At 35.4% G+C, this 14,121-nt stretch overlaps 2 protein-coding genes across 2 annotated transcripts; one reads left to right on the forward strand and one right to left on the reverse strand.

The window, feature by feature from the left end:
- Window positions 1-2,696: 2,696 nt before the first annotated feature.
- LOC120003227 lies at window positions 2,697-3,723 on the reverse strand. The gene is made up of 3 exons (XM_038852112.1): window positions 3,365-3,723; window positions 3,155-3,283; window positions 2,697-3,073 (listed from the first exon to the last, which is right to left on the reverse strand). The coding sequence occupies exons 1-3, from the start codon at window positions 3,695-3,697 to the stop codon at window positions 2,894-2,896; spliced, it is 642 nt and encodes a 213-aa protein (XP_038708040.1). The 5' UTR covers window positions 3,698-3,723; the 3' UTR covers window positions 2,697-2,893.
- A 5,216-nt stretch (window positions 3,724-8,939) lies between these two features.
- Window positions 8,940-12,158, forward strand: LOC120003285 (bifunctional L-3-cyanoalanine synthase/cysteine synthase 1, mitochondrial). Its single transcript, XM_038852201.1, has 10 exons — window positions 8,940-9,215; window positions 9,986-10,095; window positions 10,186-10,243; window positions 10,367-10,630; window positions 10,729-10,866; window positions 10,967-11,018; window positions 11,275-11,354; window positions 11,474-11,533; window positions 11,669-11,749; window positions 11,904-12,158. The coding sequence occupies exons 1-10, from the start codon at window positions 9,042-9,044 to the stop codon at window positions 12,000-12,002; spliced, it is 1,116 nt and encodes a 371-aa protein (XP_038708129.1). The 5' UTR covers window positions 8,940-9,041; the 3' UTR covers window positions 12,003-12,158.
- The last annotated feature ends 1,963 nt before the right edge of the window (window positions 12,159-14,121 follow it).

Raw genomic sequence — 14,121 nt, forward strand, 5'->3', positions numbered from 1 at the left:
TCTGGGAAGATATGCTCTTGTATATGTACACAAAGGGGTTTAATTCTAAAGGACTATGGGCATCGTCCTCTTTTTTGTTCTTAATAATTTTACAAATATAGCTGCCTTTACACAATTATACTGCTGAGCATTGATATATGTATCTCTGTGCGAGAACGTAATTTAAGAGCATGAATCTACTTGTGGTTCATTATTGGGTTTTATTAGTGCTTGGTCAGTTTTCATATTTTATCTAGTTTTGATTTCTCTGTCTCATTCGGTGCATTATTGTCTGATTCTCTTTGTGTGTATCAAATTAGTTGTTCATAGTCTGTGATTGGAATGTTGCAACCAGACGGCTAGTTAATTTGGTTCATTTATCTTTGTAACATTTTCTTATTGCTTGCAATGTTAGCCTGTCTCTTTGGCTTATTTCTTTTGTTTTTGTTTTTTTTCTTTTTGTTGTTCTGCAGGTCCGGCATCGCCCCAGGTGCTGTGCTTATCATCCTTTCTGGTAGGCTCAAGGGCAAGCGAGTGGTGTTCCAATTCATGCTTCTAGTTACTTCCGTACCGTGTGAGATAATGGTGCTTACCGGTGTTAAACCAGTAAACAAAGTCCCCTGCTGTTGCGTGTGAGGTGGGGTTGGAATTTACCACGACATTACCCAACTACACTTGGTGAATATTAACATAACGATTCATGCAGTACCAATATGACACAATGACATTGTGGGCTTGGCACAAACTGTGAACTGTGTCACGTTTTGGGGATGACATCAATGATCCGGTCCACTTTAAAAGCTTGGCTTCACCTTCTTTAGTCTCTCTTTCTTCACCTTGATGAAAGGCTAGTCTTTTTTTACCTCGTGTCATCCAGATTCCCACCATTGCCAAATGCCTACTCATTGGGCTCTCTAAAATTCTTCACGACTAAGTTTTCCACTACAAACCTCAATTGATGGCTCCAGTTTAGTTAAAAAAAAAGTATATATATATACATGATTCATCTAAAAAAGAGCAAGAAAGAAGCGATGGAGGATCTGTATGCATTGGACTTTGATGGAGTTCTCTGCGAAGAGAGCTCCCTCTTTGCCATCCAGGTACTCTCTCGCATTCCTCCACTCTAATTCTCTGTGTTCGGTCAATGTCAAAACATGAGAGAACACGGACGAAATGAAGAATGATGTGTTGATAATGTGTCCTTTCTTTATACATAGTTATGTCCTGCAGTTAATTGATGAAGCTAAGCTAAGCTCGTACTGGCCAAGTGGTAGAGTCAATGTGTTTTTTACTCTTTGTATTCCTGGTTAAGACAAATGACTTGCATTTCCTTCATTTCTCAGCAACATGTGATGGCCGGGCCTATTCAATGGCATGAATTCTACCTTGGAGGATTGGATTGTTGGTCGGATGCACATCGTAAGCATTTTTTACTTTTGATTTTTTATAGAATAGCAAGTCTTTTAACCTCCTCTACTCAGAAATTAAATATTGACATCTATTGTTCTTACATGGTCGCTGGTAATGGTGAATTCAAAATTCGTTTTAGCAATTGTATTGTATCTTTGAGCAATTATGGTGTGTTTGAGAGAATGGAGTCATATGCATTGCTGATTGGTCTTAAATGTCAGACCATCTGTCTCTTTCATTTTCTTTTGATCGTAAATGCTGCCTATTATCGTAAGTTTGGTTTGTTTGCAATGCTTAAGTTAACTCCTATTGCTGCTTAATTTAATGGATTCATATGTCTAACTGATAATGATTAGCGTATATTCATTGACCACCAAAAATATTCGAACAGTCAAACATGTGGCCGTGTGCAACCTAGAGGTCAAGGTTCAAATTCTAGAAACTGTCTCTCCAAATCGTTCTTAATTGACACATTCAATGAACAAGAGTTGTTTACCATTTTTTTTAAAACAAAGAAAATTCTGACCCTTGTATGGCAAGCCATGACATTTGACACCTTCAATGAATTGAAGTATCATCGTCAATCATCTTGTAGCGCTGCATCCTTTGTATTTTTGCTCTCCTGCCACACCTTGTACTTTGTTGTTCATTAATCATTCATTTTCTTGAAGGTGGTAGACTGTAGTATTTTCATGCTGAATAAGATTACTCACTATCTTTTCTGGAAAGCTTCTGTCTTTGTTCTTGCTTGCAACTTGCCTGTCCAACTCCTTCCATCTACGACCCATTATTACTATATACTCTTTGTGTGGACATTGCTGCTTCAACTTTTGGGCTGTGTCTTTCTGTAGTTGGATGATCAAGCACAGCGCATCTAGGCTTTTGAATTTTTTACTGACAGTTTTTCTCTGTATGTCTCATGTGATACGGTAAATGAGCCATAGTTATACATGCTTTGAAATGCTCTCCAAGGTGTGGTCATTCTGAATATCTTTGTCGAATGTTAATACTATCGCTTAACTGATAGAAATAGTCTCTCATGAAACCTGTAATTGAGGACCTGTTACATTGTATAAATTTAATCCTTCTTAACTTGTTAATAAGTTGCATGTATAGGATCAGGAAATCAGATTCACTTGTTTGATGAGATGATGTTTCTTGTGCAGATTCTACCCAGGGTGTTCCCAATGCTCTAACATTTGCAAAGCCATATAGTAACCAGGAAACAGGTTCAGCTCATTAAAATTTGTTCTCTACTGTATTTTTCTCTCCTTTCCCTCACCTAAAAAGTGGCAGAAGCTGTGTTATATGTCAATCCTTCATTGTATTGTATTGTATTGTTCTATTACAAAGATTCAAAAGCACAGCATCAATACATTTGAAACATATTTGAACTTCACTGTTATTGCATATGGATTTTAATTATCAGCAATGCTCCTAAGTTGGGGTACTGGATGGTTGCCATTACCAATTTGATGTAAAAGAAGTATTTCATGTGGGAAATCTACAACTCTTCTTTCAGATCCTCATCTTTCTTGATTGTACTGGAACCATCTGCCTTGTTTTTCTCACTGTAAATCTTCTCAAGGACCTCTTCCAATGGTGGATCTCCAGGTCTCCGGAAAACTTGATCCCCAATCTTCATCTCATACGCCTCCTCTTGCTCCAATATGAACTCCTTCAACTGGAATTTGACAATTGAACAGCCATTGGCACCACAAGCATTTACAATTCAAACACAAAATTCTGGAGAACAGAAACAAACCTCCATCATGTCTTGGCCTCTCTCCATGGTGAACATGATCGTGCTGAGATCAACACCTGTGAACTTCACCTCAACAGCTCCAGTTCTCATAACCTTGCTCCACTTCATCGCAATCTCGGCCACCATATCCTGAATTAATTGTTGCCCTATTAAGTCAATCGAACTGAAAATTCAAGAATTTCGAGGGGGCAAAATCGAATGCTGCGTTACCGGAGTTCGTTTGAGGCCCAATCGGAGCTTGACGAACCCGAAGACGGGACCGGATTGGCGCTTCATCATCTCGGCCTGGATCTGCGACATATCCATTTTGTGCAAATCGGAGGGTGGAGGATCGAATTCTTCAGTGGAGGGAGATGATTTCTTGCCCCATTCCTTCCATGCCTCGTCCTCCTCATCGTCAACTACGTCGTCAAGGTCGTCGGTAATGTGGATCGTCCGTTTTCCGCCCTCGGCGAATCGGACAAGTCGGGTAGTTGGGGAAATGATGAGGGGGAGAAGAATTAGGAGGAAGAGAAAGGGCGCTCTGATGCTGTGACTCGTCATGTTTTTTGCGAGACTGATAGAGACAAAATATCAGTCAGTGATAATATCACGAATTAAATTGGAACCAGCTGGGCTGGGCTTCGAGACCTAACCAGAAAGATGGGCTTTCATAGCCCATTCCTGGACTCCTGGAGTGGACCTCCAGAAGGGTATTTTGTTGTGAAAATTAAGGCCCAAGGAACAAAAAAAGACTTTTGCGTTTATTATTATTTTTAAAAAAGGGGCTTTAACTAAAAATTAATTGAAGTAAACGATATACAATCAAGGGCGGAGGCACCCTTAGTTGTGTTTTTTTTTTTTTTTTATAAATACCTTTATACTACCAATTCTTCTATTTTGCCCTTTAGTTTTTTTAAAAAAAACCTATATCATTCGACTTCTTTTATTCTAAATCCATTAAATTTACCCTTAAAACAACAAGGTCAAAATTCAAACTCGCTTTAACCTCTTTGCAGAGTCTCTAAATTATAAAGTCTCCGAAGTATGAAACTTCAAACCTAAACTCACTAAACTTTGCTCAATTGTTCTTTGCCTCTCTTTGTTTCTCAACTCTAAAAAACTTCAAACTGACAAAGTGAGTCAAGTGAAGGTGACACCCTGAGTCTCTAATAGTTGAGTTTGTGATGATGATGGTGGCGTGGTGCTTTCGAATATGATTCGATCTTGAGTATTTGAATTAGCACTTGCTGCTATTGCAAATTTAATAATCATGATTCACTTGGCAAATTTAGATAATACCTTTTGAATTATGTCATGAATTATTACATCAAGAAAAACAAAAAAATATTATCAAACTAAAATATTGGTTCGTCTAGTGTTAACTCCTCCCGTTTCCACTAATGTGATAATTCTTACAAGTGTACAAGAGTCTATAAATAGCATAATGTATACAAATATGATGTCGATTTTATAGAGACCAGCTTAATTCAACTATTGTACCTAACTTGATGTATGAATGAGAATTGGTAAAAGAGTTGAGAATTGAATGATGAAAAGAAAATAAGCAAGCAAAAAGGAAATTCTCAAATTTTTGTTACCGAGATGAAAGAAACTAAGGTAATGATTTCACCTAACAATCATATCACAAGCGTCAATTAACAAGCACACAATTAATAGTTCTAATTCAAGGGTCAATTCTTTCTCAATTATGTTCGTTAGTTCGTTCACAGTTGTTAATCAAAAGCTCATGACTCATTAAGATCTAAAGAACTGTGTAACCAATCAATCCCTCAAACCGTGTTCTCAGCATTCGACAATTGATCTTCCTAATTTCGGTTCCACTAAGACATGTGAATTCTGATCTTTCTTTAGTTTTAGCTACATGAGTCTATATGCATATTCAATTGGTGGTCAATCAAACAAACAATAAACTTTAAACATAGAAATTAGAAACAATAATTCTTTTTCTGTTTTTTCCTTACGGTGTATGGCTTATGGAAAGAACGTAATAATAGATATCATCATGACCAAATCTCAAGGTCTCCAAGTTTTGTGGTGGATTTTATTACAGATATGGTGAATAGCAAATTAATGGCCTTGGCACCTTTCAAAAGATGGCCATAAATACCCACGTCTTTTTGCCTCTTGGGGTTTGGTGTAGACAAGATTATGCTGATGATTGGTGGTCTTCTTTGGAGATTGATGATTTGGACAACCTTTGGGGTTCGGTATTCCTTTGGATCTTCTTGTTAGTGGGCTAGTTGGTTCTGCAGTAACTGGGTTTTTCTCATATGGTTTCTTTGGTCCTTTGTGCGGTGATTTTTAATCATGGACTCTTGTTATGATTTTCTGTTTTGCTGTTTTCTGAGTTTTTGGCTTAATGCATGTTTTTGGCTTTAAGCTCCTTTTATTGTTTTACCATTCTTGAAGTATGCCCCTCGTATCTTATACTTTCTTTTCTTAATTTATTTCTTACTTGTCAAAAAAAGAGTCGTTCTTTTTCAATTCTCTTAGAGTGTATTTGGATTGAGGGATTTAGGAGAAGGGAAATGTGATTTCCTTCTAATTCTCTTGTTTAGGTAGTTTATAAAAAAATTACGCGAGGGATTTGAGAGGAAGATTTCATTTAATTTTTATCAAAATTATTCCTCCCCAAAATGGAGTCATTTGGAGGGAATCGATGGCTATTTAAGTTATTTATAAGTTAAAAATATATTTTACCCCCTTGTACATAACACTGTAACATAAAAATAAGGATAAATCAGTAAATTAAACTAATTTTCTTCTTTTTCTTTTTATATCTATCCAAACATGGGAGAGGGAAAATATTATTCCTTCCCTTTCTCTTCCCTTCTCTCCCCTCCTCTTCCCCCAAATCCCTCGATCCAAACACACTCTTAGTCGGCGCCTCCTTCTAATTCTTTTATTTGTCTTCAAGTGTTTGTCTTGCACAATTTTTTCCACTTGCCTTTTGTTTTGTTTTTTTTTTCTTTTAACAGAGATTTGGAGAGTAGTAGGATTCGAATCCACGACCTAATGGATGGGTGATTCCTTACATGCACTGTGATTATCGTTCAACCAACAGCTCACTTTCTCCATTTTCCTTTTGTTCACTTGGCCCGTGTGACCTTCTAATTAGACTTCTACAAATTAAAGTCCATGGGGCTTCGATCATGAATCCGCACTTCTCATATGGACTTAAGTGACAAGCCTTCTTGTAGATTTAAGAGAAGTCTTCTTGTAGGCCTCATTGATATCGTGGGTTTGATTCTTGAATCTCCAAGTCTTGATATCAAATAGTAAGACGTTTTCAGTATATTTCACATATTTAGACCTGAAAATCAAAACTAAAAGTATTCTTATAATATCCATGATTAATTTCGTTAAAAGAGACAAAAACAATATTGACCGGATAGCTCCTATACTTTCGAACCCTCTTTTGATGGGGCCCTCATATTTATAGGCATTCAACCTAGGGGGCCCACTAGGAAACACGTTTGTCACATTTGAGTAAGGCAAACCTGTGTGATGTCGTTTGGGCTTTTGGACGATAGTCAAGGTAAGGTGATGTGAGGTCATGGGCCCAAAAGCTACATTTACAGATTCACCTTACTGGGCTTGAAGCCATGACTGGGCCTCTCATGTGGACTTGTATCACAAACTTACCTGACCTATATGGGTCGTGAGCCTGGAATGCGGCTCATAAGCTCATGGGCTTGCGCCCTTTCCTGGGTATCAAAGCCTTTTAATAGAATTCGTGACTCATTTGGACAACTCTCTTGTCCTAATTCTAAAATTGACCCATCGATGATGGAGGGACGTGGACATTTTTATTTTTTTTTACCAATAATAATAATAATAATTATTCAGCGGCTGAATTCTATTGATCTGAATCAGATATGGATTACATTCAACTCATACATGCATATATATAGTTATATGATTACAATTATAATAAAGGCCGATCGAATCTTTGTACTCTTTTCAATTGTGTTATAATACTTGTATGCACATTGTTGTCTGTGAATAATATAATTATATATATATATATATGTATATACATACCTCATAATGAAGGATTCCAACCGGCATTGTTAATGTTTTATTTATGTTATTCTAATAAATCTTGACAGACTAGGATTCTCCAATTGGTGCAGGCCCTACCAGAATTGAACCAATTAAAATTAGATGATGGCTTGACCCATGTCACCTTTTTCTTTTTTGACCAATGCCAATTTGTGACATATGATTTTGATGTTTTAAATATACCAATAATCACTTACATTTCAATGGGGTCAGCCGCCCCCCAGTCAACAAGATATATATATATATGCCTTTCAATGTAAATTATCAGACATGAACCTACCATTAAAAAAATAAAATAAAATCCTGGGTCTACCACTACTTGTCCAATGTATGGGTTTTGTTATTCTCTTAATTAGAGCAATTGCAATAGGCGCATTTTAGTGGATGGATGGATTTTGTTGTCCCATTTATTGGGTCATGGAAAAAAAAAGGGATTCCGATGAGTCAATTTATTGGCTCCATTTTGCTAGGACTAATATAGGGGAATGACAAAGCCCATGCCCCCATGTTTGATCTCCATGCATGTGGATTCCACCTCCAACACATTCGTATTTATACAAAAATCAATATCGGGTCTCACCTCTATTATATCAAAATAAAACCAACAAATTTACATAATTGTATCAATATATTTTGTTGGCCTAGATACATCGACAAAATATCCAGCCACATTGTCAAAACACATCTCACAAATACATTTTGTTATCCCAAAAAAAAAAATAACCATCACTAGTGCTCTTAAAATTATCCGTAAAAACTTGGGTCTCCCACTACTTTTCCTATGTGGACTGGGCATACCACTTTTTTGTAGGGTGTGGATGAGTGAAAGGACAATTAGAGTCCACTAAGTTCGCACAAGAGAATTCTTTATATATATAAAATGCGAACTTAAAATCCGGACCTATGTTTATACCATCGATTTGGAACACGTGAGACCCAAAACAGTAGGCCTTATTTGTCATTTCACTCATCCACACTCTCAAAAAGTTATTCACATTTTAAGGAAGATGAAATTTTATGTGGAGTACAAAATATGAACTTGTGTTGTGTAAAATTATTGGCAAATTGAGCACACATAAAAGGAAATAAAAATTGGGAAGAGAAAAAGGATTTTTGCCAAGTCTAGCTCTTCGATAATGGAAAAGTCACTAAAATGAATAATATCCCCACATTGTCATTGGAGTGCCAAAAATGGTTGATTCATTGAATTTTTCTGTGGACTACAAAAATGAACTTGTGTTATCTAAATGTACTGTCAAATTGAGCACACATAAAAAGGAAATAAAAATTGAAAAGAAATTATGGAATTTTGCCAATTCTAGCTCTTCCATAATGGAAATTCACTAAGATGAATATATACATATACATATATATATATATACCCACATTGACATGATTTGCACCATTAAATGTATTGGGTGAGATGTTATCAAATCCAATGCATGGTTGCATTGGATAATGGAGATTAGGTGAAATTGCTGGAATAATTCCAGCCTCCTATCCCAAAAATGGTTGATTATTAGGTAACAAAATTCATCACATGGTATATTGTTGATATAAAAACATCAAACTTAGAAATTTACATGTTGGAATGATTTTTTTTCCCACCTAAATGATATTCATACCTAATTTTTTTTCCATTTTGTTTTAATGTCCTTCCTTAGACAATTCAACAATAAATGTCCTTTTTAAGACAATCTTGGGTATAAAAGAAGAGGGGCAGGCTTTCAAGGCAAATATAGATATCCACCCAAATTTCCAATTGGTTTCAACTTGCAACAGAACTCTAGTACTCTCTGGTTAGTGAAAACTGAAAACAATGGCTGCTGTAAGGAGTCTTTTCAAGAAGAGATCAATCGCTTCTACTACAAGATTGTTCTCCACCCAAGTTGCCTCTGATTCTTCTTCTTCTTCTTCTTCATTATTCTCTCAAAGAATCAGAGATCTCCCAAAAGAGTTTCCCGCCACCAACATCAAGAGAGAAGTTTCCCATGTAACTCTCTCTCTCTCTGTCTTTCTTTCTAGTTCAGATTTCTGGGCTGCTTTTGTTCTTGTTTGTTTTGAGAGACTGATTGAGCTACTTATGTTCTGTTTATGTTAGCTAATTATCATTACAAATCACCTTTTTTTGGTGGGTTTTTGTTTTATTTTATTTTCCTATCAAGTCCTGTTGTAAGTAATTAGTTGAAGGAATCATCGAATTTTTCTGTAAATTTTTGATGGAGAACAAGAGAAGAAGATCGAAGCTCTGCCATTAATCGGTCCCGGAAAGGCGGTAGATCTGGGTTTTGAGTAACTGTATCACTTTATGTAGACAAGAGTCTCCCACTGTTGCACGTGACTGGTTATCTCCAGCTAGCAATATAGTATGGTCAATTGAATATAATATAATAAACACTGCATTACTGATTGATTTGTTTATTCATACGATCTGATGTTGTTAATAGTCCATGTTTATTGCTATTTCAGTTCTCTATATTATATATTGATGTCTTCTATGTCATCTAAGCTTAGCGTTGTAATTCACTATAGCATAATCTTTTCATGGGATTTTTGTTCTGTTTAAGGCCATCCTTGAGAGGAGAGTTTCGCGTTGAGAGGAGAGTTTGCGTTGGTTGGGTTCCGGGGGTTCCAATAGAATTTAACATAGTTTTCTATGGAAACCTGATAGCCTAAATCTCGAAAAATTTAATTCAATCTGTGATTCTGTCACTGGTGTATTGAAATTCTTTGCCTGATGTGTTTTTTTGGGTTACTTTGCAGCTTGTTGGAAGAACTCCACTTGTTTATCTAAACAAGGTTACTGAAGGATGTGGAGCTTATGTTGCTGTCAAGCAAGAGATGATGCAACCCACTGCTAGCATCAAAGACCGGTAATTCGATGCTTAATTTGCTGTCATAAACTTCAAGTTGGTAAAAACCAACAAGAATAATTTTTTTATTTTTATATTTCTGTTATTCAGACCAGCAGTTGCCATGATAAATGATGCAGAAAAGAAGAACTTAATCACTCCCGGAAAGGTTGGGTTATGTATATCTTTGTTATAATTTTTCCTGGCTCATTTTTTTTCCGTAATCTTCATCGTTGAGTTATTGGACAGTTTCATTTTACTCTAATATATATTGTTGCATATGTTTTCTTAGACGACATTGATAGAGCCCACATCTGGAAATATGGGGATTAGTATGGCTTTCATGGCTGCCATGAAAGGTTACAAGATGGTTCTAACCATGCCTTCTTACACAAGCTTGGAGAGAAGAGTGACGATGAGAGCATTTGGAGCTGATTTGATCCTCACTGACCCGACTAAAGGGATGGGCGGAACAGTCAAGAAGGCCTATGCCCTCTTGGAATCCACACCAAATGCATTTATGCTACAACAGTTTTCAAATCCTGCTAACACGCAGGTACTCATTGCTTAAGTGAACAGAATTTGTTTATGCTACACATTAATGATTCATCCTGCTATACAAGTACGATTGAATCTGAAAAAAAAAAATTGCAGATTCATTTTGAAACAACTGGACCTGAAATTTGGGAGGACACCCTTGGAAAAGTTGACATCTTCGTGATGGGAATAGGTAGTGGAGGCACAGTCTCCGGTGTTGGCCAGTATCTTAAGTCACAAAATCCTAATGTCAAGGTGATCATATATCATTCTGTGATTATCTTCTTGTGATCTTCATATGTAAAGTTGCGTCTTCTATTTCATAACATTAGCTAACATTTTGTTTATTTGGTAGATATATGGAGTGGAGCCTGCAGAAAGTAATGTACTAAATGGTGGGAAACCAGGTAAAATCATACTATTATTTATGCATTCTTTTATTTTTCATTGTCTGTTTGTTTTGTTTTCTCTGCAATGGAAACAGAAAAAAAAAATTCATGCTGTTTGTTTATTGTCATAAATAGGCTGGTGTGGGTTTTCGAAATATATTAAGAAAAATGAAAGAATATAGTATGTAATGAACATAAATATTTGCATCTGCTGATTTTAAAAGGCTTTTTCCTGGATGAGAGAAATTGTAATATAATCTATCAATGGAAACAGGTCCACACCAAATCACGGGCAATGGCGTTGGGTTCAAACCAGATATATTGGACATGGATGTGATGGAAAAGGTTCTTGAGGTTAGTATTGCTGATGACACTCCTCCCATGGCATGAAAAGGAAATATGCAACAGAAGAAATTATTTTCGGAGTTGGGTTTCTGATTTTATCAGTAACAGTTTAATAACTTCTGTTGCAGGTTAGCAGTAATGATGCAGTAAAAATGGCCAGGGAACTTGCGGTAAAGGAAGGTCTCCTGGTAAACACTACTATGATATCCCAGTGTTGACAATCAATTAAATCAAATAGACCAATCACCCTCTGCACTCTAAATATACTTGTAGGGGAAGTTTATTTTGAGGTCTTAGAATGTGTGTACCTTCTCGATTTGCAGGTAGGGATATCATCTGGAGCCAATACAGTTGCTGCGCTCCAACTTGCCAAGATGCCTGAGAACAAAGGAAAACTTATTGTGGTAAGAACAGCTTCTCCGATTCTCGATACAGAGGACATGCGACTTCACAGTTTCATTGAACAATTTTGAAGACTTGTTTCCGGATTACGTTTCTTGCGTGATTCTCTCATAGCAACAATTTGATCTAATAGCTTATTGTTTGCTTCCATTTCAGACCATTCATCCGAGTTTCGGGGAGCGATACCTTTCATCTGTCCTGTTTGAAGAGTTGAGGAAAGAGGCACAGAACATGCAACCAGTCTCAGTAGACTAAAGAAGAGCTCTCTCTGATAAATTTTTATGTAACATTAGTAAACATGTTGCTTTAAAAATAACTTTTGTTGTGAGAATAAGAATTAACAGTCCTGTAATTGAGGGTTTCCTCAGCATTTCTTTGGTGAATGTAAATTATTGCAGCAGTCATTCTACACTCCCTTGTTTCAAGTTTTCAAATGGTTGCTTACCTGTGTGGGACATGCTGCATAGCAGCAGCAACATCTTTGAAGTTTTGAAGAGTCGGTTGCTTAAACAATGAAAAGCCAAAGCCATTTTCAAACAGTTTTTAAGTTTTATTTCAATTGCTTTCGAAAATCACCGGAGAGAGTAAAATGGCAACTGTATGATTTACTAACTGGAATGTCAATAAAAGAACAAAAGATCTCTGGTTCAGAATTTAGATGGTTAAGTTAGTTGTTCGAATTTCTTAAACGTATGTGCATGGGAGATCACAAGTTCTAATACCAACTCTAGTGCATTTTTGTATTATTTTCGTATTGGGTTTTGGTCCAGGACTTAATGCCGTAACGGGCTCACCTGCGGGTACTATATGTGGCTCGTGGGTTTATCATCAGAGTAGAGTTTGGTGGGTTCCCTCATCATCTAAAAAAATATCAATAGAAGTTTTGTATAATTTAATATGAGATAACTATAAGATACGAGCTTCGTTTGGTAGAGTTCCCTATCACCAAAAAATAATGTGAATAAAAGTTTTGTATAATTTAGTAGGAGATAACTACAAGATACAAGCTTTGTTTGGTTGAACTTATTTACTATTAAAATAAATTAATTTATAAACTACAAAAAAAAATTAATTTGCTGTCAAAATAAACTATATTATAAGCTGTCAGCTGTTTGGTGAATTTTATAGCTCACATTAGCATATAAGGTCTGAAAAAATCTATTTAGGTTTAGTTTAAAAGCTATAATAAAAAATACACAAAAAAAATGAAAACTGTAAAATTCATTGTAATTTGGTATTTTATACTTTTTGTTTTTGGTAAATTTCTTAATGTTTATTAAATTCAATTTTAACTTTAACTTATAAATTATAAGATATTTTTATATAAATACTATTAATATTTATTTTTTTAAAAAAATATTATATATAATATTATCTTAATAAAAGAAAAGGAATAAACTAAAAAAAGAGAAAAGGAAAAAAAATAAACGAAAACTTTAAAATAAGCTTCAATTTGAAAATTATTTTTTTGAAGCTTATAAGCTAATTTATCGAGGTGTTTCGTATAGTGTTCTTATAAGCTGTGCGATGTAATTCTCTAATTAGATGACCGAATTATAATGTTTATGTCAAATTATTAAGTTTTGGATAACCAGTAACTATAACTTTTTTATTTGGTGAGTAATTGCAACAAAACCAATGTGTTTCAATGCTAATGCATTGTTCTTATTATTGTTTGGTGAAAAAACAATGATATGTACAAAACAAATTATGATAGCAATTAAATACAAGGAGAAAATACTGAAAAATTGATGATGTAGGTTGTTGTGAGTTAAATAAAAAAAACTATTATGATTAACATGAAAGGCAATGCAAGTTTTTTCTACTAAGACAATATCATTGAAATAATTACTCATTCTTAGCCACGATAACTCTTAACATATTTTGTTGGACCATACATCCTACATATGTGATTTTGATGATACACTCATTATGAAAAATTTTTCTATGTGTTGAAGTGTGAATTTGATTGAGTCTTGAATGAATATGATTTGATATGTCATATACTTGTGAGGCCTAGCTTGGGTACGCTAAGGGCTAGGTTTGTGCCAAATTTGCAAGAATAACCTTAATTGTGAATGTGCTAAGTGCTGATTTTAGAGGATGCTTGAGGACTATAAAATTCACTATTAGGGTTGTGAACTTTGGATTATCATAACTTAACCGATACAAGTCCAATTGACTTGAAACTTGAACTATACCTTAATATAGGTGTAACCTATGATCTAAAATAAGAATTGAGTGAAATTAAGTGCATAATAACCTGTTTTGAAGAATGACTTAACCCTAACTTTGTGCACTAATGTTCATTTGTGAACGCGATCGACCAAACCAATCCGAATGAGTTGAAATTTCTTGTGCACCTTACATTCAT

Source organism: Tripterygium wilfordii, chromosome 8 (genome assembly GCF_013401445.1).
Source record: "Tripterygium wilfordii isolate XIE 37 chromosome 8, ASM1340144v1, whole genome shotgun sequence".
Classification (NCBI taxonomy): domain Eukaryota; kingdom Viridiplantae; phylum Streptophyta; class Magnoliopsida; order Celastrales; family Celastraceae; genus Tripterygium; species Tripterygium wilfordii.